This window comes from Chaetomium tenue (assembly GCF_020726465.1).
Source record: "Chaetomium tenue strain MPI-SDFR-AT-0079 chromosome Unknown F5144scaffold_5, whole genome shotgun sequence".
Taxonomy (NCBI): domain Eukaryota; kingdom Fungi; phylum Ascomycota; class Sordariomycetes; order Sordariales; family Chaetomiaceae; genus Chaetomium; species Chaetomium tenue.
In genome coordinates, this window is record NW_027117333.1 from 4,144,769 (window position 1) to 4,168,226 (window position 23,458).

Here is a 23,458-nt window from a genome sequence, read left to right on the forward strand (position 1 = left end):
AGACGGCGCCTTGGTCGATTCTACGATGTCTAAAAGACAAGCAGCGTCAGCTCCAGAAAAAAAGAATGCTAAACATGATACAGCGCGGCACAGCAGGTAGAGAGGTCCGTCCTCACTTGATGATGGCGGAATTCTCCCATATTTTGACCGAGCGGGCGATAAGGCACCCATAGAAAGCGTCATGCGAGCAGAGCACGGAAGCGGGCAACAATTGCGCAAGGCAGGAACTTCAATGGGCGTCGGGAAAACGAAGGATGGTAACCACGGGAACGTCGAAGGGGCGACAATGATGCCAGTATAGTTTACCGAAGTTGGGGTTGGTGTGAGATCACCGCCGAGCCAAGCTTGTCGGCGGGCGTTCCAGAGTTGCAGGTGCAACTTGAAGGTGCAGCAGAGCCGTCAAAGGGGAAGAAGCGCGGGCGGCCACGCGAGGTGATTGGTGTGGGGGCGGATGCCCCTCAGCCAGAGTCAGCCTCGACATGCACGGACCACATCATATGCAGGTAACGGGATTGGGGCGTTGTCTTTGTGTCCCTTGTTTGAAGATCAGCCGCAAGGGTTTAGTGGCATTGTTACCCGCCACGAGGGTCTCAGCACGCATGTGCACCCATGGCATGCTGACCTCATCGTGAAGAGCTGAGGCCACTCAACCATCAACAATTGGCAGCGTTTGAAGTATCCGCTTGATTTGTTATTTCCCCCAACTACTTCATAGATAAAACTTGTTCCCGAGGACACAGAAGAAAAATTGTAGCTGCGCACTGGACGATATCACGGAGCACTAGTCCGTACCTTTGGATTACGATCGTGCCACCTTCAACCGTTGGACAGTACCTACTTTAAGTAGCCGAGCCTTCCTCCCGACCTTGGTTTCACTCGACACCCGATTTCCGATTTCCGCACACGCCAAATTCTCCCATGATTCCGACTTCTTTGCACCACAATTGATGCGACCAATATATACTCTTTAATACGTCGAGATTAGACGGGCGAGGCGTCCTCTCGACGCAGGATGACGAGCGCGGGTGATTTCGATTTGAACAGCCTTTCTGCAACTCAGCAGGAAGCGCTCCAACAGTACACAGATGTAACAAGCCAAGAGATTAAGGATGCGATTCCTCTCCTTGAGAGGTCACAGTGGAACGTGCAGGTCAGTACGCCGTCTCTACGACGACCAACCTAAACTGATTTCCGTCTAGATTGCTATTGCCAAGTTCTTTGATGGCGAAGGCCCCGACCCAGTCGCCGAAGCCCAGGCAGCACACGATAATATTCCCCGGGCCACAGCGAGACATGAAAATCTACACGAGAGCTTGCTAGATGCTGGCAACCGACCACACCGACCGGCAAGGCGGCCTCAGACAGAACCTGCCCCACGCGTTGTGCCCCGTCCCTCGGTGCTATATCGTACGCCATTCCTGGTCGCTGTGCTCTTCGCGCCGTTTCGATTCGGATACAAGGTCTTCGCTGGCATCTTCGGGTCGCTCTTTTATTTCCTATCATTCCTACCACAATCCATACGCCCGCGGCTTGTGGCATCTTCCATCTCGAAGGGATTGAGGCAAACAAGCGGGCGAAGGGTGACCCTCCCCAAGGAAACAGCCCAGAGGTTTCGGCGGGATTTCGAAGAAGAATACGGAGCACACGGCCTCCCGTTCTTCGAGGGCGGCCATGCCCAAGCATTTGACACAGCCAAGAGGGACCTCAAATTCTTACTGACGGTTTTGTTATCCCCGGAACACGACGACACGGAGACCTTTGTCCGGAACACGCTCTTGTCACCCGAGGTCGTGAACTTTATCAACGATCCCGCCAACAATGTCATTGTATGGGGAGGAAACGTGTTGGACTCGGAGGCATACCAAGTCTCCAGGGAGTACAACTGTGCCAAATACCCCTTCTCTTGCGTCATCTGCCTCACACCCAAGGAGGGTAGCACACGCATGGGCATTGTAAAACTCCTTGCCGGGTCCTTGACAGCAGAAGCATACCTCGCTGGGATCCAGGGTGCCATCACCAAACACGGCCCCGACCTGAACGGCGTCCGGTCAGAGCGAGCCGCGCAGGAGATGGCACGAGACCTCCGCTCTCAACAAGATTCGGCTTACGAAAGGTCTCTGGCCGCGGATCGGGAGAGGGCGCGCCAGAAGCGGGAGGCGGCGGCGGCGGCGGCGGCTGCGGAGAAGCGCGCGCAGGAGGAGGCCGAGGCAGCCGTCCGCCTACAAGAGCAGCGGCGGAGATGGAGAGAATGGCGGGCGACCACCATCGCACCGGAGCCCGATACCGCAGCAAAGGACGTCGTCCGTCTGGCGCTCAACATGCCTCCCTCGTCAGGCGCCGGTCGGGTGATTCGCAAATTTACCAACACGACGACGTTAGACGAACTGTACGCTTTCGTGGAATGTTATGAGCTCTTGCAAGCGGAGCCCGGGGGAAAGAAGGTAGAGAAGCCTGAGGGCTACGAACACAAATACGGGTTTCAAATCGCATCGGTCTTGCCGCGGGAGACATTCGAGCCGAGTGCAGCAGCAACGGTCGGGGAGAAAATGGGCAGGGGAGGCAACCTTGTCGTTGAAGATCTCTCCCCCGATGAGGACGGAGAATAGAAGATCAAGGTAGTTATGATGTACCTGATAGGATGGCAGGGGTGTACATCTACGTACAATCTAGGTAGCTAGACACCTACGTGTAGAGCTTGATTTTCCCTCCCTAACAGCCCCCCACACGTTGTACTGCCGAGGGATGTTTTAGTTATCATCTAACGTCCCCCCAGTCGACCTGCAGCGGCGCATTCAAGGTCTCAGCCACATGGTTACTCCGCTGCAGGTCGATTGTGGGCCGAGACAATGACTGCGGGGCTTATCTTATCGGTCTTTGGGTTGTCGAAGTCAAAGCCAACGCTTTTCGGGGCCTCCCACCGGACAACTGGTGGACACTGGACGGCAGTCGATCGCGATGGTTGCTTGCGCGTCCCGGCGACGGCAGCGAGGCAGTGCATACTCTTATGTCCGGCTTGGCAACACTTTTCGCCGTGGCCAACACCATTGTCGGCGAGAAGTTTGGGGTCAGGTTGACCTCTCTTAGAGATGAGCCACTTCTTTCTTGGGAGAAGGTTGGTCGTCTCTCCGTTGATGATTCCCCAGTTTTGTCTGATCTACGCGTCTGGTCCCTTGGCGCAACCACCCCGTGACAGGTTACCCGCGGGTGACATTGTCCCACACTACATACTTTGTTAGAGTTCGGAGTTGTTGCCTTCTACGAAGTACATAATATCAATTTGGGATTCGTTGTTTTTGGTGACTCCAAATCCTAAGACTGCGTTGCAGTGAAAACGGAGCCGAGGGAGACCAGGACCCTTGCTGCCTAGCGCTTGGACGGCCAGAACGCGGAGGGCGGCGAGACGACACTGGCGGTAATTATAAGCCACAGGAATCACCAGTTGCTGGCAATTCGCGACAGCATCCAAACGAAACAATTATTTTGGCGGTATTTGGGCTGCTCCTATCCCGCCACCCCTCGAGGTTCCCCCTCCGACATCTCGACATCCTTTGCGCACTACTTGCATCGAGTTGAAGCCAGCAACGGTCTTGCGCGCTGAGTTGTCGCATCCGACAAGATGGGGGGCTTTAGCATGAACAAGGTGCTGGGCAACTTAAAAAAACGACAGACATTTGGTGGATGTAAGGGCGTCGTTCCTCCCCAGGATATCCCGTCTACGCGCAATCCATAGCGGCCGGGATGCTGACGTGTTGTTGCTAGCGACGGGCAGCGTTGACGAAACACCGATCGATCACGCAAACGATACACCCGATTCGATTGCCGCGCGCTGTGTGGTATGAACCAACCTCGTCGATCACCGGCCGGACTGGCACATCGCGGATGCTAATTAGGAGACATAGAAGCAATTTTGCTTGTCCGTGGGAAGTTCGTCGGTACGTCAAGGGCTCGCCTGCCCCGCGCTGCCTTGTGATGGCCACACTTGATGGAGAACGGCAAGCTAATTTCCGCATTGTTGTGCGCTTAACAGGGAGATGATGTGGTATTCCTTCCCTCGATCGTCGAGGCGACCGTTGCCTCCCCGGCCGCCGCTGCCGAATCCGCCCGCCTGATCCGCAAGTTCCTGCAGCGCGACTACTGGTCGAAACCATCATGCCAATATAATGCCATCATGCTAGTCCGGATCCTCGCCGACAACCCGGGCCCGGGTTTTACAAAGTTCATGGACAAGAAGTTTATTGATGCCACCAAAGAGTTGCTCAGATCGGGAAAGGATGCGAGCGTGCGCCAAATCCTGATGGAAACGCTGGACTCGTTCGAGACCAACAAAACCCTCGACGAGGGGCTAGCCCCGATGATCGACATGTGGAAAAAGGAGAAGGAGAAGGCTTACAAAACCTATGGGGTGAGTGCCGGCCGACAAGCGAGCCGGGGAAAGTCTAGTCTATCCGCTAACCTGCTACACAGGGAATGTCTGGTGGACCAGTCCAGCCGTCAATGATGATGCCACCGCCGGGCTTCAACCCATACCCTCAGCATCAACCCCAGGCTTACTATCCTCGGCCGGGCCACAGCAAGCGTCTTCCAGACCCAGTCGAGCTCACGAACCGGTTAGAAGAAGCGCGGTCGTCCGCCAAACTTCTAGAGCAAGTCGTCGCGTGCACCCCCGCCTCCGAATTCCTCTCCAACGACTTGATCAAGGAGTTTTCGGACCGGTGTACGAGCGCATCCCGCAGTATACAAGGGTACATGACAGCCGAGAACCCCGGGCCGGATAACGACACGATGGAAAATCTCATCGACACCAACGAACAACTGCAACAGGCACTGAACCACCACCGCCGCGCCCTGCTACAAGCCAAGAAGCAGCTCGGCCTCGGAGACAGCCGGTCCAGCACCTCTAGCCCAGCGCCGCACCTCCCATCACCGATCGACCAGCCGGGCTCCGTGCCACCCGTCCCGGCCAGGAAAGCTGTCGGCGGAGGCGGAACAGGGGGCAACGGCAAGGGAAAAGCCTACCTCGACGCGCACGATCACAGCAGCAGCAGCGCAGCCATCGCCGGCCCGTCGCGCTCGGCGAGCGGCACGCCTCGCCGCCACAGCACCGACGACGACGATGACGGCCAGGACCCCTTCCGTGACCCGCCGACCGAGTCCCACTACACAGCGGCAGCAGCCGGCGGCTCCTCATCCCGGCCGGGAGCCGGTAGCGCGCTGGGCGGCGACCGCGGCCCGCCACGGTTGTCATTCGAGCCGTTCCATCCCGGGTTTGGCGGAGGCTCGTCCTCGGGGGCGGCGGCTGATAAGGGGAGGGCGGAGCCCGTGACGCCCGTGTCGGATGATGGGACGGACATGTACAGGGCGACGCCGAAACAGGATGGGGGGCATGTCTATCGGTACTAGATACCCTTGGTCGTTCGCGGTGTGTGTGTGTGACCCGGGTGGTTCCGTTTTTCAGAGATATGATCGTTGATTTATGGCTTGGGTGTCTTATGGTTGGGAAATGTGGCTCTGCTGGTTTTTTTGTTGGCCCCTAGATGGCAGGATTATCTCTTGCGTTGCTACTTTTTGCGTGTTTCCATGAGCGGGAAGACATGGCTTCGCGACCTTTCGCTTTCAGTCTGTTCTTGTGATCCGAGATATCTTCTTCCTTTGGATCTACCCCCTTGTGTGGTTGACGACGGCTTTGTACATACGCGAGATTATCTGGTCATCTTCTATTCAAGTGGCCGGATGTCGGTATGGCCGTTTATGTTATTCACCACAAGCTCCAGTTTCCTGCCGGTTCCCCGCGATCACCGCACTCACCTCCGGCCTGAAGGCAACCCGCTACTGATGTCGGTAAAGTGGGCTGTGGACCAAACACTCACTTACATTAGCTTGGCGATTAGTTAGTAAATACACTCGGCACTCACTCATTGCATAGTAGATATCAGACCTATCATGACGACCAACTCTAGTACCAAACCAAGAAGTAACAAATGGAAGAGGTTGGAAAACAAGGTCACCCTCCTGTAGCGGCGATGTGACTAGCTAGGTACGGTGGCAGCAAAAGCTCGCCGGCTGCCCTCCTGAAGGGAGGTAGCCGGTTACGAAACCTTATCTGGGGTTTGCTCCGAGAAGGGGGTTCGCCCTCGACTGCCCTCACTGGCTACTAAGCTATCTAGGAGTGGTCGGTGATATTGGGGGATGTGGAATTTCTATATCTACTGTTGACCAGCCACTGCGGTTCTGCAACCATTCATCGAGACCACTACTACCACTGCAAGTAAACACCGGATTGACGCTGGCTGGGCCCCTCAGTCAACAACATAGCAAGGTTAAAATGCTAGGCTGTCCATAAAAATGATCCCCTCATCACAGCTCTAGGCTTCGCCGTTCTCTAATCATAACCAACAGGGTCGCTTAGTTGTTATTATTAATGTCTTTCAACTTAAGTTATTCAAGAACCTAGTCAATTACCAACACCAAATATCTCGACCTATTTTCCAAGTCGAGCCATCAGAGACTTTGTCTATAAGCTACATACAACACTTGTTCCTACCTGCATTTCTCCCAGAGAAAATACTAACCCTTTTTTCGTGATGCTATCGCGAAGAGGCCAACTCATGTCCATAGAGGCCGCTCCAAGCAACGCTTCGTATAATTTATATATCATTCTATTCAGCTAATTAGTGCTCCCTTGCCTCACTTTGACGATTGTCGAGAAGGGGGGGATAAGAAACGCGGTTAATACCTTCAAGGGGACATTGGCAAGGAATATTGCAAGGGTTAGGGCTCAATATCAACAGATGACCACAATGCTCCCGAATCATTCGTAAGTCGTTTGAGCCGTGCTTCGCTTCCTCCTCGGGGCTGGGACTCATACGTATCTTCTTCGTCTCTGAATTCTGGGTATAGTGCCAACCTAATTAACTCAGCAAGTCCCTCTGCTGTCGGCTTCGCAAAGTTGTTTGGTTGGCCCCAGCATGGCCGTAATGCAAAAATACAAATCAGGTGGCCGCAGGCCGCAGTTACCTTGTGCGACACAGAATACTACTATGACGACTTTGTGCACTCTGTCCCCTCATTAGACTTGGAAGTATGTACCCCGATGGGGCCAGTCCAAATTCGCAGGGCAATATGGAGCATGCCGCCCATGCCCAACCGCCACCTACTCGTATCCCGAGGCATGGCACTTGAGGACAGTTTTGTATCAAGTACACTCTTTTGTTTGCTTTGGTAAGTCACCGCAAGCTCGTCGGTTCGGGTACTGAGTGTGAGTTCTGGGACGCAAGTTTGTTTGCGCTACCTCACATATCATTGTGAAGAAACAGTTTAAGGAACCAACTAGTCTCCCTTCCTGATAGACTACACTCCAGACTAAAGATATAAGAGCAGACGACGAAGATGCTGTTGGCGGCCGATGCAACCTTGACTTCAAGGGCTCGCCTCCGGTAAGTGGGAACGACTCGGCAACTCTTCACAACTCTGGTCGGGTAAGAAATAAATGAAACAACGAACCTCGAGGCCCAAGACCCCTTGCACCCATGATGTTGACGATTGAAAACCATTGGAGCTATTTATTTCCAGACTCCACTCAATGGCCGTTGCCCTCGCAACGCCCCTTGTTAACACCCATGTTGAAGTCTCCACCAAGATGAGCGCGATGGGCCTGGGGTACGACGAGGGCGGGTAACGTTGTTTGATTCTGCACATTCGACCAAGTGTTGAGAAGCAGAATCTTGTGCTGGGCGGTGTGGCTTGTTCTTACGTTATCGGGAGTTAGTATGGGAGTGGGAGGAAACATGGTCCCGAACCAGTTCCTGCTTCCCTTGGTCAGTTTCCATACAGTTTCTGGGCAACGAGTTGTGAAGAAACCGAGGGATGGCTTTGGGCTTGCGGTTTCCCAGGTCCCCTACTTAGCTACTGAGCCTTGATTAGACCTCAGCAAGGACTTATCAATACCTCGTGGCGTATTTCCCGAGTCAGGCCCCCAGCTAGTCGGACCCTAACCAGTCAGACAGGCTCGGTGACATGTCTCTTAGATATCGGATTACCAACCGCTGCCAAGTGAGGCATGAGGACATCTCTACCACGCGCGTTCAACTCTGTCCACGAGGCTTTTTCTGGTAAGCAGACGTCAGCGTCAGGCGCAAGGAGTAGACATCAGGTGGTGAGGGCCATGGCCTAACTTACCGTCTGGAAGGATTCAACGATATGAGTTGAGTTGATTTCTGATTTTCTTCCGGCAACACCGAGGCCGGCATTCCATAACCGCCTTGACGTCCGTTCTCATGTTTAGTTCCGCTCTCCAATCGAGAGTTCGGTTTGATGAAGCCTCTATGTCGGAGACTTTTGATTCTGTCTTTTCATGATTGCACGGCCCCCCTTGATCCTTCGGCTGGTCGCTAGGCTTCCCCGGGGTGCTTGACGTGGTTCGGCACGTCAGTAAGCTGACAGCAGCCTGCCAACCCGTTGCGGCCTCATAAGCGCCAAACCCTCGTCCAAGCAAGGTTCCCGAAGAGGGTAAAATGGTGTAAAGTTCCAATGCCCCCAGCCATTCTGGCCGCACTGGTCTGGTGGTTATCGGAAGAGCCCACTGCGGCGCGGTAGTCGGTGGAGGGCTATTCGCCGAGCCTGAAGCTTGTTAATCCCCGAGCTCTTGTTTATCGTAGAGGCACCAATTCCGATCGTTCTTGGGGTCGGACAGGTGGGCGAGAAGGGGGGCGGCCGTAAGGCTAGGCGGTTGCTAAATTTAAACCGGTCGGAGGGAAGGGGGGGGGCGAGGAGCGGTCGCTTTGTTGAGGGGACCCAACAGCACTTCTGGAAGGACATTATTAGCACATGGGCGCCGTTTTAGGGGGGTTGGGGATTAATGACCTATTGTCCGGAGTTGGGGGCGCTTTTTTGAGTTTGTCGGGTTTGGCTAAGGGCACAAATTGAATGCGGCGGGTTCCTCTCGTTTGGTTCCTCTCGTTTGGTGCTTCGCATTAACCCGTTCGATCCTTCCTCTTAGCTAGGTAATTACGGCAGAGGTTAGGCAGGTACCTAGATAGGTAGGGTAGAAGGCAACTGCCCGATCAGAAGCTTGAAACCAAGCAAGCGCGTGGCACTGCCCTCCCGCACAATTTGACAAATCCAATGTTTTATTTTAGTTTCTCTCCAAGAGCGAGCCCTCCCGGCAACTCGTTCGCGACATGGGCCACAAACCAGGACAAGGCTCACCTCAGATCGAATTTCCCTCTGGGATCACACCACCGTAGAGTGGACTTGCCGGTTCTCGTTGCCGCTTTAACGGACTGAAACGGTCGTTAGGGCAAGAGAGAGAAGGTATTGCCGGCATATTGATCAGTTGTAGCCGCAGTTCTCCAGGCTCCAATACGAACTAACCACAGTGGCGATGAAAATGGCGTCGTAGAAGAGGACAATTTGTGAATGGAGACGTCATCAGCGAAGAGTATCCGCCACCTTTTCTCCATCAAGTGCGCAATCTCTTGATCAGTCTGATCTTTTGGTGCCATGGTAAGATCTCACGACGGCTGGAGCCTCCCGCGAATCCCTCCCGGAACGAGAGCGCCCAGACCGCTCTTCGCATTCCACTAATGAGGGTGATGCGCAATCTTGATGCCTCGGGGATTCCCCTTCCTCACCGGCCCCTTTACGTTCAGCAACCCGGGCCATTCCTAGTCCCTTGTCGGTCTGTTGCCTGATAGACACACTTCGAAAACTAACAGTCATCGCGCAGGTTCTTTTGTAATGACCGCGAATCCGTTTTTCAGTTCTTCGTTCTTACAAAACCCATACGCAGTAATACAGCCTCCGTTTCCACATCAAACCCCCCCATGGCCGCAAGTCAGTTTCCCATCTTGCCCCTTTTCCCACAAGGGGCTCGGCCCGTGACGGGGCTCAGCACTGATTGATTCATCAATGCCCAAGCCTGGGGGCCGCTGGATCGCCAAATGCAAAGCGGGAAGTCCCACTGGCCTGGGGTATACCCGGTGATCAGGTGATGATTAGTGATGATTGGACTGAGGGGGTGATGATGTGTTATTTTGCGAGTCATGTCGCATAACATCATGGGAACGTCATGGATGTGGCTTGCTTTTTTTTCTTTTCTGCGTTTGACTCCGTTGGGTGCGATGGTGAGGGGGGCGCTGATGCCCGAAGGATCGGACTTTTGGTCCTCTCACGAGCGCCGCGATGCCGCAGCAGCAGCCGAATGTTGGTCTCATGCTGGCCGCTCCTTTTGGCATCCGCTAGCCACTGTATGGGCAGTCCACGCCACCAAGCTGGCCCATTATGCTTTTGGCCCTGCAGCACTGCCTGAAAACGGCAACCCGCCTACCCAAAATATGATACAAGGACTGCCTCGCAGCAAAAGTGGTGGTGGTGTGAGTCGGCGTAAAATGATACGTCACTTTTTTTTTTTACTTTACACGCCCTAGTGAGCCTTCTTCAGCGCCGCTCCTCTGTGCCGCACAGCGGGAACCTGAGTTCTTCTTCCTGCTTTTCTTGCGAAGGCCGGATTCGCTGGGGAACGAGAGAAGAAGGGCACAGGACGCAAGGCAGTGCCAATCTCCTGTGAACAAAGCATTAGAACAACCCCCTGTGGAGTGTGTCCTCAAGGCGCTTGACGGGGTTCCGTGTGTGGATTTGTTAAGGTACCTATGCTACACAGCCTTTTCTTGTCACTCCATCGACAGTATCAATCAATCAAGAAGCGGTGAAATTAATGAGTGTGACCAGATGCCAATTGCAACAGGCTCGAATTATTCATCGAGCCAGTAATCAAAAGGCAACCACCCACTTGAAGAGACGAGATCGGATGGATGTTGACGAAGCTGGCTGTAAATGACACCAACGACTCCAAGCTGGAGGGATCAACCCTCCCGCAAGCACCCCGGAGCATCGAAGCGGAAACACCCTTCGGGCTTGGCCTCCGAATGTTCCCAGCCCGGAATGAAATAGGGGCTAATAAAACCAAGAGTCCCGTTGTTGCAGCGGTGGCTCGCCCAGGGCTAGACACTTGCGTTGGTGGAGCGCCACGCCATGCAAAAGAGTTGTGATAGCTCGTCGGCCAGGGATGAGGCCCCGAGAGAAAACACGGCACGCCCGGCAGCCAGCCAGCCAGCCAGCCAGCCAGCAAATAGTTGCTCTCGCGGCCCCATCGGCATAGCAACGCACCAAGCGGCCACATCCCTGAGCCATCGCCGCATAGCGTGTCACCCGCATCACCGACCCAGTCCAGTCCAGCCCGGTCCAGTTACATGCACATACGCGCATTCCCTTACTAAGCTTGCGGCGGCGATGGCCCTAGCGACAGCCCCCCCCCCCCCCCCTCCTCCCCGAGCGATGCCTGAACAACGTCGCCGGGATACCGCGGCTTTGCCCGCCCGGCAACCCCATCCCCGCCGTCGTCGCCGCCGCCGCAAGTAGCATCAGCAGCACTTCGCTACCCCATTTGCGAGGATCATGCCACTTTGGAGTAAGCGGGCGCCGGAGCGGAGAGGGCAGGAGGACGACGGCCAGAGCTCTTTTTCGTTGCTCCAGCTTTCCCCGTCCCTGTTCTGCGTGAAAGGTAGGGAAGATACTTTAGGTGCCCATAGTTAGTAGTTAGTGTGCGGGTACATCATCTGGTGCCGCGGCCAGATTCTCTCCGATTCTCTCTCTCTCTCGTGTTTCGGCTCCGTCCACCGTCACAACCCCTCTCTCCCCCCTCCCCCATCCTGGTTTAGTGAGCGGGCTAAGTGGCATACACAGCAGTCATCCCTGCCGGGGCGACTGCGGGATGGTGATCTGTCCCGCGATCGTTGGCCGACTCGCTTGTTTAGGGTCGCAGTCGGACGCTGCTGGCCGTTTGCTGCAGCTACGGGGCCGGGGCTCGGCGGGAAGTGGATAAAAAAGACACGCTGGGCAATGCTGTTTGCCGGGGGGGACAAGCGGATGGATGGTAGATGATTGGGGGATTGTCAAAGAGGAATCCCAGACTTGATGCTACCTGTAGCAAAAGCGCTGGTCCTCGATTTTTTCTCCGCCCCGAACCCGGCTTGAGGTTGGGTGTTGCTAAAACTAACGTAATCGGACCGCTCACTGTTTACATCGTGTTCGCAAAGCACAAGTGGTAATGAAGAGAGTAAAATGGAAGCGAAGGAAAATAGACACAGCCAGGGGGAGGGAGACAGACGAAAAGGGAAAAAGATCATGATGACAATTGTGCCGCGAGGCAATTCCTTTCTTCCACCACGCACTTCTAACTGAAGACCAAAAACATAACTTGAGCCGACCCAGGTAAAGCAGATAACCCCCTAGCACAGGGATGCCCTTCGTTAAAGAGTCCTGGCCCATAGACATTGAACTCAATATGCCTACCCCCCCGCCTGATTTCAGCCTCGTGACATGATGGAAACCGCCCAACAGACGAAACATGGAGAAAAATGGAAACCACGGGAATCAAGATAAGCGGAAGCAACAAGGTAGGAAAGAATAGCGTGTGAGGACTGCGCTTGCATTATTCTGTCCTTTTTAGAAGATGATGAAAATGCCTGACCGCCGACCCCCGCGGCGCAATCTTGTATGACCAAGTCGATTATTTCCCGAATTGACCACCCAACTCTGCTACTGGTTACGAGCAACAGGCCGCCGGGTTTTCAATTCCGACCTGCCACCAGCGCCAAAAATCCCCCACGCAATCACGATCGCCGATTCAGCCTCCCCAGCATACTTTGGTCAATTTCGTTGACTGTACGCGGTGCGGGGCCCATCAGGTTATCCAGACTCATTGGATTTGGCTGGCTCTTTGCCTGAGGTGGGAGCTGAGACTGCTGCTGCTGCTGCTGTTGCTGTTGCTGTAGCTGCTGCTGCTGCTGCTGTAGTTGCTGCTGCTGCTGCGTCTGGGATGGCCCGGCTTGCGAGTTTCGCATCTGTGACGGTGGCGGGATGGGGCGACTGGGTGTGTTCTGATTCGGGGTGGGCGGTGTGTCCCGGTCATAGGGGCTCTGCTGGTACGAGTGGTAAACTGTGGGCGGGGTGCCGTTGCTATGGATTGAAACAGGAGATCGCCTTCGGGGGTCATCGTCAAGCGGGTAGTTTGGCGGAGGCGGTCGAGCGCTGTGCTCCTCCTCCGGCGGCCGGGTTCGTCGGCGGCTAGGATCCTTGTCGTCGTAAGGTGGTGGTGGGTAAGACCCCGTGGGTGAATGCATCGGTGGAGTGTATTCAGCGGCCGGGTACGGATAAGCACGAGGTTGCTGACCTGACTGGGCGGAGGGAGGTAAAGGTTGGCCATAAGCCCCATAGAGCGGCGTCCCCGGCGGAACTCCGCCCGGGACGGCCGACACCGGGACAAAAGCGGCCGAGGAATTCGACGACACAGGCTGAAAAATGCAGTCGATTCGGAGTTTGTCGCAGTTGGTGCATTTACCATTAGTGGTGTGCGTGTAGCCACTGCAGCGGATCTATCAAAATACCAAGTCAGAACACAACTTCCTGTGGTAGGGTGGCACTCGGCTGATTGTAATCAAATACCTTTCTCTTGCGGCAATATCGGCAGGCAATCGACGTCCTTTGCCTCGGTGCGGATTGTTGTTGAGAAGGGGGCGGTGGTGGCGGAGGGCCCATTCCGTAATAAGGCCCTGGCGGGTACCTATAGTAGTCGGCACCGTACCCGCCCCTGCCCGGCGGCGCCTGCTGCGGATCGTAGTATGGGTCAGGAGGATACCCCCTCCGGTCGTTGTACTGCCTCTGCTCGTCGTACAACCGCTGCTCATCATACTGTCTCCGGTCGTCGTACTGCCGCCGGTCGTCGTACTGCCTCCTGTCGTCGTACGGCCTGCGGTCATCGAACTGCCGCCGGTCTTCAAACTGACGCGGGTCCTGGGGGGGAAAAGGTGGAGGGTAACGTGCATCTGGCTGGGGAGCGTAGCCGTTCGGGGCTGGTGGTTCCGGCACCCAGCCTCTCGGGTCCGCTTGGTATCTGGGGTCCGGTGCGTAAGCCCTCTCTTGGTACCGCGGATCCGATTGATACGGCGGGCCAGGGGGCGGATAGGGCATGGGCGGGAGGGCCATGCCGTCTGGTCCTGTCGTGGGGAGTCGCCTTCGGTCTTCAGCCTCGGGAGGAGGTGGGTAGCGCAGGTCTTCAGCATTATCTCGTGGTGGTTCCACCCGTCCTCTGCGGTATTCGTCTGCCATTTTCAATGACCGTGGGTATGTGTGTGGTACGGTTTGGCGTAAGAGTGATGGGATGGGAGGATGTCGTTTCAGTGATTTTTACTCTAGAGTGACCCTCGTTACCGGCAAACTAGAGAGACATGTGAATGTCCCAGTTGCGAGGGTCGTGGTATTCTTGGCAGGCCGTGCAAGTAGTCGCCTTTGGCCCTGTCAAGACGGGTTCGAGGTCCAGCTGACCGAGAGAGTGAAGTGACGTGACCCTTGGTGGTAATTCCCAGCAGCAAGCAAAGGCCCCGGCGACAAAAACCGGTGCAATGGGTCACAAGTTGAAAAATGAAGCCACGAAGTCGGCGGGGAGGGAAAGTGGGTGGGATGGACGAATAAATAGACAGAAAAGGTGGGCGGATCAGCTGGGGTTGGGAAGGAAGGTGGGCGGGTAATGATGTATGGATGTTGCGCCCGGGGGGCGGGAACTGGAACGAGCCTTTTTATCAAAGCAAGGAGCGGGAGTTCCCTTGTGCTGACGGCCTGGGTCCCGAAAGTTAGCGTTGGATGAGATGCGGGTGGGCACGACCAGCGGGGGCTGAAAAGGCAAAATAACCAAGGGGGCTGCATGAAAACCATCAGACCCCTTGGAGTGGGAAGGACGCAGGCCGCTCCTTCTGTAGCGAATCAAGCGCCTTCCCAAGCGTTCCAGCAGCGAAGCGTGAGCAGTTTCGATCGCCCACAGTGGGTAACCAAGGAGGCACCGGCTGACAGAACGGCAGGGGGAGGGGAGGAGAGAAGGGGGGGGTGGAACATGGATGATGGATGGAAAGCGGGAAGGAAACGGAAACGGGCGTATTGTGCAGGTGCTAGCTGCATGGTACTGGGGGTACAAGGTGGTGTGTGGGAGGGGGGGTGGTTGCATCGGCCAGGAATGTCGCAGAGCCGGCACGGGCAGGGTGTGGGAACGAAAGCCTGTGCGCACGGCTAGACTGGAGCGGATTCGACCGAGTGACCATACTTGGAGTTAATTGGAAGGAACGCAGGCTGGCAGGGAACCATTTTAAGACGATGCGCTTGCACCAAGGAAAACTGGTTCTACCATCCATTCTTTCCTGACCGCCTCCCATGGAGAAATGGAGAATTGGAGGGAAAATGCTCCGCTCAATCCGGCCCCAGCCGATACGATGCCGTTCGGTGAGCGGCAAGGTGAGTCGAATGTGTGACTTTGAAAAGAGAGGCGCATACGGAGTGTATGTACAGTAAGCGTAAAATACACTACATACCAGAACAAGGTACGGTACCCTGCCCGTTCCTGCCGGTTGAAAGAACGTGACTGGATCCGCTTGCCAGCGGTCGACTCAAGTTTAGCGATTGATCGAATTCGAGAACGAGCAGGCCGAACCCGGCTTGTCAAATGGTTGCTGTAACTTGTCGGTGGATCGAGTTCCTCACAGATAAGAAGAAGACCCAAGATGTTCCGGGATTTCGGGCTGGCCCGGGGTGGTGGACAAGGGAGGTATGATGGAAGAGCTTCAATTATCAAAGCGCCAAGCTGGGGCTTCGCCGTTTGGTCTGACTGATGTGGGGTCGCAGTCCCGGGAGGAGGAAATGAGGAAAATCTGAGATCAGTGTGTTGAACCAATATTGTAACAGGTGAGGATCGGGGAAGATGGGAGGAAAACGGGTGTTGACGAAGATGGGTTGCTTATGATGGATTCGTCGGTGTTCCCGTATGATGTGGCCGCAGCAGGTGTTGGGTCACAGGCTCAGCGGCGCATGCGCAACACCCCAGCACCGAATTCCGTGGGCCACTGGCGAAGTGGGCAAGGTCGAGGTTTCAAGGGGTCCCCTGAACCGGTCCCAGCAACGGAGGTGGTGGCTTGGGGAAAGGGTGGATCATGGAAGCGACGGAACTTCTTGCTGGGGAGCAGGTGCGGGCCGCGGTCCCAGTTCAGGCGATTGCCCGGGGTGGGCGTTCCCGCCCGGGCCAGGGATGTGTTGGTATTTACCAGAGTAAGGAACATGGAAGCCGGTTATTTACAATACGCATGTGTTTCCGTTTCTCACCACGAAGCAGGAAAACTTCAGATGCAGTGCCAGAAATGCAATATTCTGATCCCGATGGGCATGCCCTCAGCGGCTTGCTAATCATGATATTAGCTTCAGAGGCACCCACTAAAACATAGTCTGTCAATTCCATGAGATAGTCGATATTTGTTGTGTTTTGCTGCGTCATGACCGCGAAGCGGCGCTGGGTCGCAGTTGGGGCCGCAGGGCAGGGGCTCTGATCCCTTATTTGCCGCCAAAACACGGCGTTTTCTTCTCAACTCCCATCTCGCACGCAATAACTCTACCAGACGCGAAACAAAACACAACTTTACCGATTGGCACTGAGGAGATCGCAGGACGCCTATGCGCCGTTCCTAAAAAATAATGGCCTGATCGTTGCGCGTCCGCTTCTATTTGTGCTAGCTTTGGTTGGGGGCCAAGGCCAAAGTAGGGTGGCGCTGACGGTGTGAAGCATGGCTACTTTACTTAGTGCTGGCAGGGCTAAGAATACCAAGTCCAAGTTTTCTTGAAATGGAAGGCTTCCGTAAGAATACGGTGGGCTTAAGCCAGTGCCAGCAAGAACCGATTCTCGATCCGAAAGACATGCCCGAAGCCTCGGCCAGTTCGGTTACACAGGCCGACCGATATGCTTGGCTTCGGCCCGGTGCACTCATTAGGTCGGCGACCGCTGCTGACTCCTCGATATGTACAGTGTGTGTGTGTTCGTGGCTTGTTCGTCAAGTTGTCGTCACCATCCATCCATCACGGCTTGGCTCGCAGCAACTCGGCTTCGAAACCCAGCACGGCGTTTCTTGAGAATAGGCTATCAAAACACGCCGGTAGAGACTTACTAAACGGCTATCCTGTGCAAAAAGCCGAAGGAGCGGGTTGAAAAGGAATGTCCAACACTTAATTCGTGCAGTTGCTCGAGGAACTGAAATTCAGGATGCGGGGATTGATTACATGGCTTCGGAATATTTTATTGTTTCAAGCGAGTGCGCGTATGAATCTCCGTAGAAATTGTTTTACAAGACATCCCATCCCATCGAATAGAACGACCGAGAACGACCGAGAAGCGCCGTAATTCTAGGAATTCCGCCAAACCACATCTGGTCAAACTGATGGCATTCCTCGAGTTGAGTGCCGATCGAGCTTGTTGCATGCGTAAAGTCAGCGCCATCATGAGCTGAGACTGAACACGCTCGTGTGATACAATTTGGCGTCAAGTTGATCGACCACTGTAGGGTGAGACGGATGGCACACTCCCGGGCACCTACCTCTTGCTTGCAGATGACGCTCAACGCCGGCCGTGATACGCGAGAAATGCAATCAGCATTCCGCTGCAGGGAGACCAGAGCTGCATTTGCCACGTCGTACAAGCAACTCGGGCAGCTATCCTTGAAACCCCCAGGCCCGAGGGTAAACGGAGAGGGTGAAGGAAAGAGCCATCATCAGATTCGATACAAGAATCACCGAAATTAAAATGCGGTGGTTCGGACGGGAGGGAAGGCGCAACCATCCGACGTGAGGAAGCGGTGACCGAGGCAAGAGAGCAGCAGGCTTCCGTGGGGTTGCAATTCATCCCGTCACTCGTGCTCCTTGACTCGCACGATCGATCATTCCTGTGGCACACCGGACAGAAACTTGACGGGTCGCAGCAGCATCGAGCAACCAAATTTCCGTCCCGTCCCGCACGTTTGTGTCTGTGTCTTTCTGCCTCCGCTGGCCTCAGATGTGTCACTGCCGCGAGGTTGGGTAACCCCGCCTTCGCTGCGTGCCAATCGTTGCGATACATTGACAACCTCGAGCTGTGTTCTAGACCGTCCGACGTGAGCCGGGCCGAGGGCATCGCTTGTCGACAGCCGTGGGCTTCACTCGCCGCACCCCGGCCTTGCCGAGAGCTCAGGCGCAACCAAAACTTGGTCTTGCGGGCCTTCCCGCGCAGGCGCCTAGGAGGGAAGATCTGATCGAGCCGCCGATTACACGGCGCAGCAATCCAGGCCTCGAAAAACATATGTGCATGTACATACATAGTCGCTTTGGGGGGTCTCTCCCCGCCGAGACGCCGACGGCCGTCGATATGCCCCGCCCCACGATGCGGGAGGAGACGGTTCAGGCCCAAGGACGAAATGGCGCCTCCAGCTGAATGGCGGGGCATCGCCGCCACCGCATCTCTCCCGAGCCGCTGGGAAACCAGCGTTGCAGGGGTATTCTCCCAGTTCGATGCTTCTCTGCCCGCATCCTCAGCCGGCCACCATGTCCTCGTGAGCAGTGGGTCACCGCAGCGGTCGGGCTAGGTTACGCGACTTGAAAATGTCGCAGTCTGTTTGTAGCGCCCCAAAGTAGCCTATCCTTGTCCGACCAACTTTGGCGATGCCTTCCCGATTCCGGAGCTGTCCCATGGAGCGTCGCTCTCCCGCTTGATTACGAGTTCCGGTACGGCGTGATTGGTTTTCTCGCACCTGTTTACTTTTGAGAGATGAAAGCTCTCCCACCTGCATCGCCCTTTGTGGCGACTTGCAGCATGGTGGCGAGAGATGCATTCGAAGGAAAATGAGAGATGATAGAACCTGCAGCCGAACCACTCACCGAGATTGACGGGGAAGCAGGCCGCCGTTATTATTCGCAAACCACCGCCCGCCCCGCCATCACGACGTCCAAAGCACGCTGCAGCAGAGGGCCGACGACGAATCAACGCCCATATTCCGGCGCGGAAGACCACGCTACTTTAGCTGTACTAAATTAATGAATCAGCAGATCGTACCGAGCTGAGGTGGAACATCCCCGCGCAGAGATGGCCCGCGGCAGGCATTGGTCACAAAAAAAACGAACATTAAGGGGGTACTTGTCGTCGGGGCGGTGCAGACGTACATACATACATACCCAATACCTGAGGAACATGAAGAAGTGGCTAGGGAGTTAGGGTGGGTTGCAAGCCCTCGTCGCCAAACTCCTCCTCGAAACCGAAAATGGACGGTGGGTCGGCTCTGCGTCCCCGCCCCGGCACCCGTGCCTCCGGCAGCTCGATCCAAAGCCGGCGGTGGTCATGGTCACACACCACCAAGGAACTGGCGGCACGCCGCAGCCCGCCTCGTAGGTGTTGCCATTCCGTCACACTCTGCACAGTATCAGCAGAAAACCCACCCTGTTGTGTGCTCGGGTGTCCGGCTCTCTGTACCAAGGCAAGGGCGCAGAATGGGTGCAAGGGCGCTGTCGATTCGGCGAGCCCGTCTTTCTCCGCTGCCAAGCAACCCTCAGCCGGTGGGGACAAGGATCGGATGGATCGATGGAAGTGACGGCGGCATGGATTCGCGTGCCGCCCGAGCGCCCGTCCCCTCTTTAGGCTCATCCCGCTGTCCTTCTTCCGGGTCCAACCTTTGATTGGCTCGTTTCATCTGCATCCTTGCACCCTTTCGACTGCTCCCGCATGGCAGGCCGCTGCGGCACATGCAACTGTGGGAGTCATTGGCTGACGGGTTTCTGGATCGCATTCTTCCCCGAGGCTCGCTTCTTCCAGCTCCAAGGCACGAGGAACCCATGTTGAGACAAGTGGCAGGTTGTGTCGCCACCAATGCCGTGTTTCAATCACAAAGCTCGCTCTCCCTGCATAACGCTGGAAACAGCCATTACGCTAGCTTTGCTCGAGCTAGCCAAACATTTGATGAGACAAAGAATAAGAAACTTAGGATTTTGAAGGCATCGTCGAGTTTCGGAGCCAGGGCCGTGCGCCATGAGAAAACCGAACGCCTCTCGCACGGCGCGAATGGCATTCGGCTGGTTGTTTCAAGACCAGGTCCTGTTTTGTGAGGGCGAGTCCCAACTACCTATGCATGCCTACCTCTAGGCAGTGTTATTGGCTAGGATCGGGCTATTAGGCAGCTCCGTGCGCGAATCCAAGAAACAACGGCAACAACCGCATCTCTTATCTCTAGTACTAGATACACCCCGTACATCTTGTAGTTTGTGGTTTGGTTCTTTGTATCGCTGACAAGGCGCCTTAATGATAAATATGTGTGTGTTTTTCAAGTTTGCCGGCCGAAGGGGAAGTCGGTTGTCAACCCGCCCACGAGCACAGCGTCCTAAGTCATGCAGCATGTAGAGACTTTGGGTGGCATCGCTGATTTATTCGCACCAGCAAAAGGGATGAGGCACAAGTACCGAATTCTTTTCAGTGGTTGTCCAACCGGTAACAGTTGCTTCGGGCTAATATTGCACAGGCCATACATAGCAAGGCCAGAAACCGCAAAGGATGTCCCTGATATGTCAAAGACGATGTTCGTTGATGCCTGATCTACATAGGTACCTTGGAGATGCCCTACACGGTAGCAATCAAGCGTACGAAGTCAGGTAATTACCGTCTTACTGAAGGTATTACACATTGATACTACATGACACAGACGGGACAGTGGGTACGGGAACGTCCCGCGCCCGCCGTTCCCTTGCCTTGGGTTAGTCTCCGTCCGGATGAGTCCTGGAGGCGATGCTGCGTGACGGTCCCACACGGTTTCGAGGAGGCGAGGGCGCTAATGCGCGCCGGTTAGGAAACACCAGGGTCGACAGGGTCGACAGGGTCGACAGGGTCGAAGAGAGCCAAACAGCAGCGGCACACACCAGTATCTTGTTGATGGGCGACATCACAAATGGAGCCTGACAGCCCTGGGCAAATCAAGGATTGACTGGCACGAGACTGGCCTGATTAGAAGCCCTCATATGTATCGGGCATCAACATGCCTCCCCAATGCAGTGTAGCCTTCACGCAATTGACTCGACCCCATCCCATGAACAGGGACCCTGCTGTCGGTTCATTCAACTAATCGAACCATTCACCCAGCTCATCACGATCATCCGCACGCCCGTCAGAAGAGCGACGACCCTCAACATCTCGCCCCAGCATAGCCCGACGGGTCCCTGCCTGTAAAGAAAAAACTACGATCACGCCGTTCCAGTTCTCTCCATCACCGGATTTCGAGAAAGGGATCTAGAAGGCGAAACGGTCCGCGATAAAGTACGAAGTAGCGAGCGGGTCTCACTCATCAACGAGGAGTCGAGTGCCATGGGGGTGCCCCTTTGATGACTGATTTGCATTTGGCCGCATATCCCTTGCTTCGGATGCGACTGTCGTGCCCTTGGAAGTTCCAAATCGTGATCAGTTGACCCCCTTCTTTGCTCGGCGCTCCCACCCCCCACACACAAAAACGATCAGTCATTTCCCAGCACGGCGAAGAATGCATTCAGCGAAGCGCGCGGTGCCACGAAAGGCCGAGTGCATCCCCGACGCCTCGTAGTTGCCTTCTCCCAACGGCAGAAAATGTCATGGCCCGTCAGTACCGAGACGAAAGTAGACCAGTTCCGAGCCTCTGGCCGAGGGTTGAGTCGGAGCCCAACGCCAGACACTGCTTCCCCCCCGCGCCGCCCAAGCAAAAGCAAGTCAGGCAGGCATCGGACAAATGCGGCGGCGCAAGGGACCTTGTGTCCGGCCCGTTTGAAAAGATGGGATATCTATGCAATGTAATCCCCGTTTGAAATAATTTTGGCAAAGGAAGGCGGCCGATTGAGGTGAGACGATGCCTCACCATCTGACGATTGCGAGGCACGGGAATCCCAAGGGAAAAATGGGCCACGGTTGGCGTCGTTGCAGGCCAACCAACGGCGATCCGCTGACGCACTCAAGCGGCGTAAAACAATCAGGGACCGGGCCCAGGCCGCTCCTTCCAGAAATGCATGAAAAGGCGGTCAACCGGTTGGGGAAACTTTTCGCCCCCAAGCCGCTGTTCGTATCGCGATCTTGGGATGCACCAATCTCTTTCCAAAATTGGTTCGCGATGGGTTCGCGCAGTCGTGAATGGCCGAGTGGCCGCCTTTTGTTCAACCAACACAAGGACCCATCCGAGGTGCCCAAGACAAATCAGCGCATGGCTTGGCTCTCACGTGACTTACCCGTCCTGCACCCCACATCCTCCCGTGCGCCAGTTCCCGAGAGAGACGAGAGGATCTCATGTTGTTGGCGGGGCTGGAATCTACCTGAGATAGTTAGCCTGGGAGCAGCCGAGATTTCCCCCAGCTCTCCAGTCTCCAGCCTTCATCTCATTTCCCCTGGGCCGCCACCGATTCTCCGCTGCCTGTCTGCACGATGCCACCTTAAGCGCTCCACCTTCAAGGACAAAAGCGAACGGAGCGCCCTCCGATCATTTGACAAGAGCATGTAGATTGTGTGAAGGGAACCTCCCTCAGGACTGAAAATTTGTGTGGTCTCCTGATTCACTAGGTCCGCCGGACATTTCCGCCCATTTGGCTACCAGTCAGTAAGCAACACAACAAACCTGGAAGTGGGCGATCGAGGGTTTTGGCGTCGTCTCCAGCTTCCGATTGTGTCTCTCGGTTTCCGTCCCGCCTGGCTGATTGGACCCCAAATCCAAGACGCGCCTCCAAGGCTCCCGCTCTTGGCCATCGCGTCGGTCGGAGGAAGGGCAGCCAGGGTTCCCTGTCGCGCCACGTTGCAATGGGGGCCGCGAAACTTACCATACACAGGATTGTTGATTCGATACCGTAACTTCCCGTCCCGCCCTTCCCGGTGTCATTCATCCTCTCCCTTCGGTCGTCGGTCGTCGGTCGTCGGTTGAGTTGCACGTTCCATAGTGCACGAGGCGCCAGACCTACACAGTGGCGACAAATCTACGATACACAACATCAAGTACATAACTAATCATTGCTTCTCCATATTTCGCACCCTCTCAAGCCTCCCGCCTCGCCTAAAACCAGTGTCGGCTGACACAGGCCGGAGCGACTCGGCGACAATAACTTGGAATTTGTCCCATGTAGGGCTGAGCCAATGTTTGACCGCTGAAAGCCGACGACCAACAGAACCGCCGGAGTTACTCTCGACCACCAAACGCACAATCCGGCTAAAATACTAGCTTCCTTTTTCTGGGACTGGTGCCATCAAATCATTGCGACAAAGTCCGAACCTCGCCACTCGACATGACATCGCGTGGAAGGGTCTACCAAGTTCCCGGGTTCGGTTCGATTACGAGTCGAGACAGGCGGGGGTGCACAAAGCAAAACAAAAACCCGCTGTTTGCGGAGGGTCTGTCCTTTCTTTTTCGGTCACAAAGCACGGAAGCTGCATGTCCGTGGATTGAGGGATGAGGGGAGGGATGGGAGAGAAGGGAAGGGAGGGAGGCACGGAGGCACGGAGGGTAGGAGATCAATCAGCACGGCTCGGCCAGCAGTCACATATTGATATCACTCGCACATATTAGCGCGCGTGGGATCCTGCAGT

At 55.5% G+C, this 23,458-nt stretch overlaps 4 protein-coding genes across 4 annotated transcripts; 3 read left to right on the forward strand and 1 right to left on the reverse strand.

Moving 5' to 3' along the window:
* Positions 1-583: 583 nt before the first annotated feature.
* On the forward strand, positions 584-2,861 carry F5144DRAFT_321766 (uncharacterized protein). The gene is made up of 2 exons (XM_066784054.1): positions 584-1,150; positions 1,200-2,861. The coding sequence occupies exons 1-2, from the start codon at positions 1,013-1,015 to the stop codon at positions 2,604-2,606; spliced, it is 1,545 nt and encodes a 514-aa protein (XP_066642098.1). The 5' UTR covers positions 584-1,012; the 3' UTR covers positions 2,607-2,861.
* A 591-nt stretch (positions 2,862-3,452) lies between these two features.
* F5144DRAFT_321763 (uncharacterized protein) lies at positions 3,453-5,489 on the forward strand. Its single transcript, XM_066784053.1, has 5 exons — positions 3,453-3,680; positions 3,760-3,833; positions 3,900-3,932; positions 4,028-4,402; positions 4,465-5,489. Exons 1-5 carry the CDS (start codon positions 3,617-3,619, stop codon positions 5,398-5,400), a joined length of 1,482 nt encoding a protein of 493 aa, XP_066642099.1. The 5' UTR covers positions 3,453-3,616; the 3' UTR covers positions 5,401-5,489.
* Positions 5,490-9,770: 4,281 nt separating this feature from the next.
* Positions 9,771-10,530, forward strand: F5144DRAFT_321840 (uncharacterized protein). The gene has a single exon (XM_066784055.1). The coding sequence runs from the start codon at positions 10,041-10,043 to the stop codon at positions 10,422-10,424; it is 384 nt and encodes a 127-aa protein (XP_066642100.1). The 5' UTR covers positions 9,771-10,040; the 3' UTR covers positions 10,425-10,530.
* A 1,950-nt stretch (positions 10,531-12,480) lies between these two features.
* F5144DRAFT_321860 (uncharacterized protein) lies at positions 12,481-14,355 on the reverse strand. Its single transcript, XM_066784056.1, has 2 exons — positions 13,501-14,355; positions 12,481-13,430 (listed from the first exon to the last, which is right to left on the reverse strand). Exons 1-2 carry the CDS (start codon positions 14,161-14,163, stop codon positions 12,669-12,671), a joined length of 1,425 nt encoding a protein of 474 aa, XP_066642101.1. The 5' UTR covers positions 14,164-14,355; the 3' UTR covers positions 12,481-12,668.
* Positions 14,356-23,458: the final 9,103 nt, after the last annotated feature.

Coding starts and splice junctions, on each gene's coding strand:
- F5144DRAFT_321766 (XM_066784054.1), top strand. CDS start 1,013: ATGACGAGCGCGGGTGATTTCGATTTGAACAGCCTTTCTGCAACTCAG. Junction 1,151..1,199: donor GGTCACAGTGGAACGTGCAG/GTCAGTACGCCG, acceptor ATTTCCGTCTAG/ATTGCTATTGCCAAGTTCTT.
- F5144DRAFT_321763 (XM_066784053.1), top strand. CDS start 3,617: ATGGGGGGCTTTAGCATGAACAAGGTGCTGGGCAACTTAAAAAAACGA. Junction 3,681..3,759: donor ACGACAGACATTTGGTGGAT/GTAAGGGCGTCG, acceptor TGTTGTTGCTAG/CGACGGGCAGCGTTGACGAA. Junction 4,403..4,464: donor AGGCTTACAAAACCTATGGG/GTGAGTGCCGGC, acceptor CCTGCTACACAG/GGAATGTCTGGTGGACCAGT.
- F5144DRAFT_321840 (XM_066784055.1), top strand. CDS start 10,041: ATGTCGCATAACATCATGGGAACGTCATGGATGTGGCTTGCTTTTTTT.
- F5144DRAFT_321860 (XM_066784056.1), bottom strand. CDS start 14,163: ATGGCAGACGAATACCGCAGAGGACGGGTGGAACCACCACGAGATAAT. Junction 13,431..13,500: donor GATATTGCCGCAAGAGAAAG/GTATTTGATTAC, acceptor GTATTTTGATAG/ATCCGCTGCAGTGGCTACAC.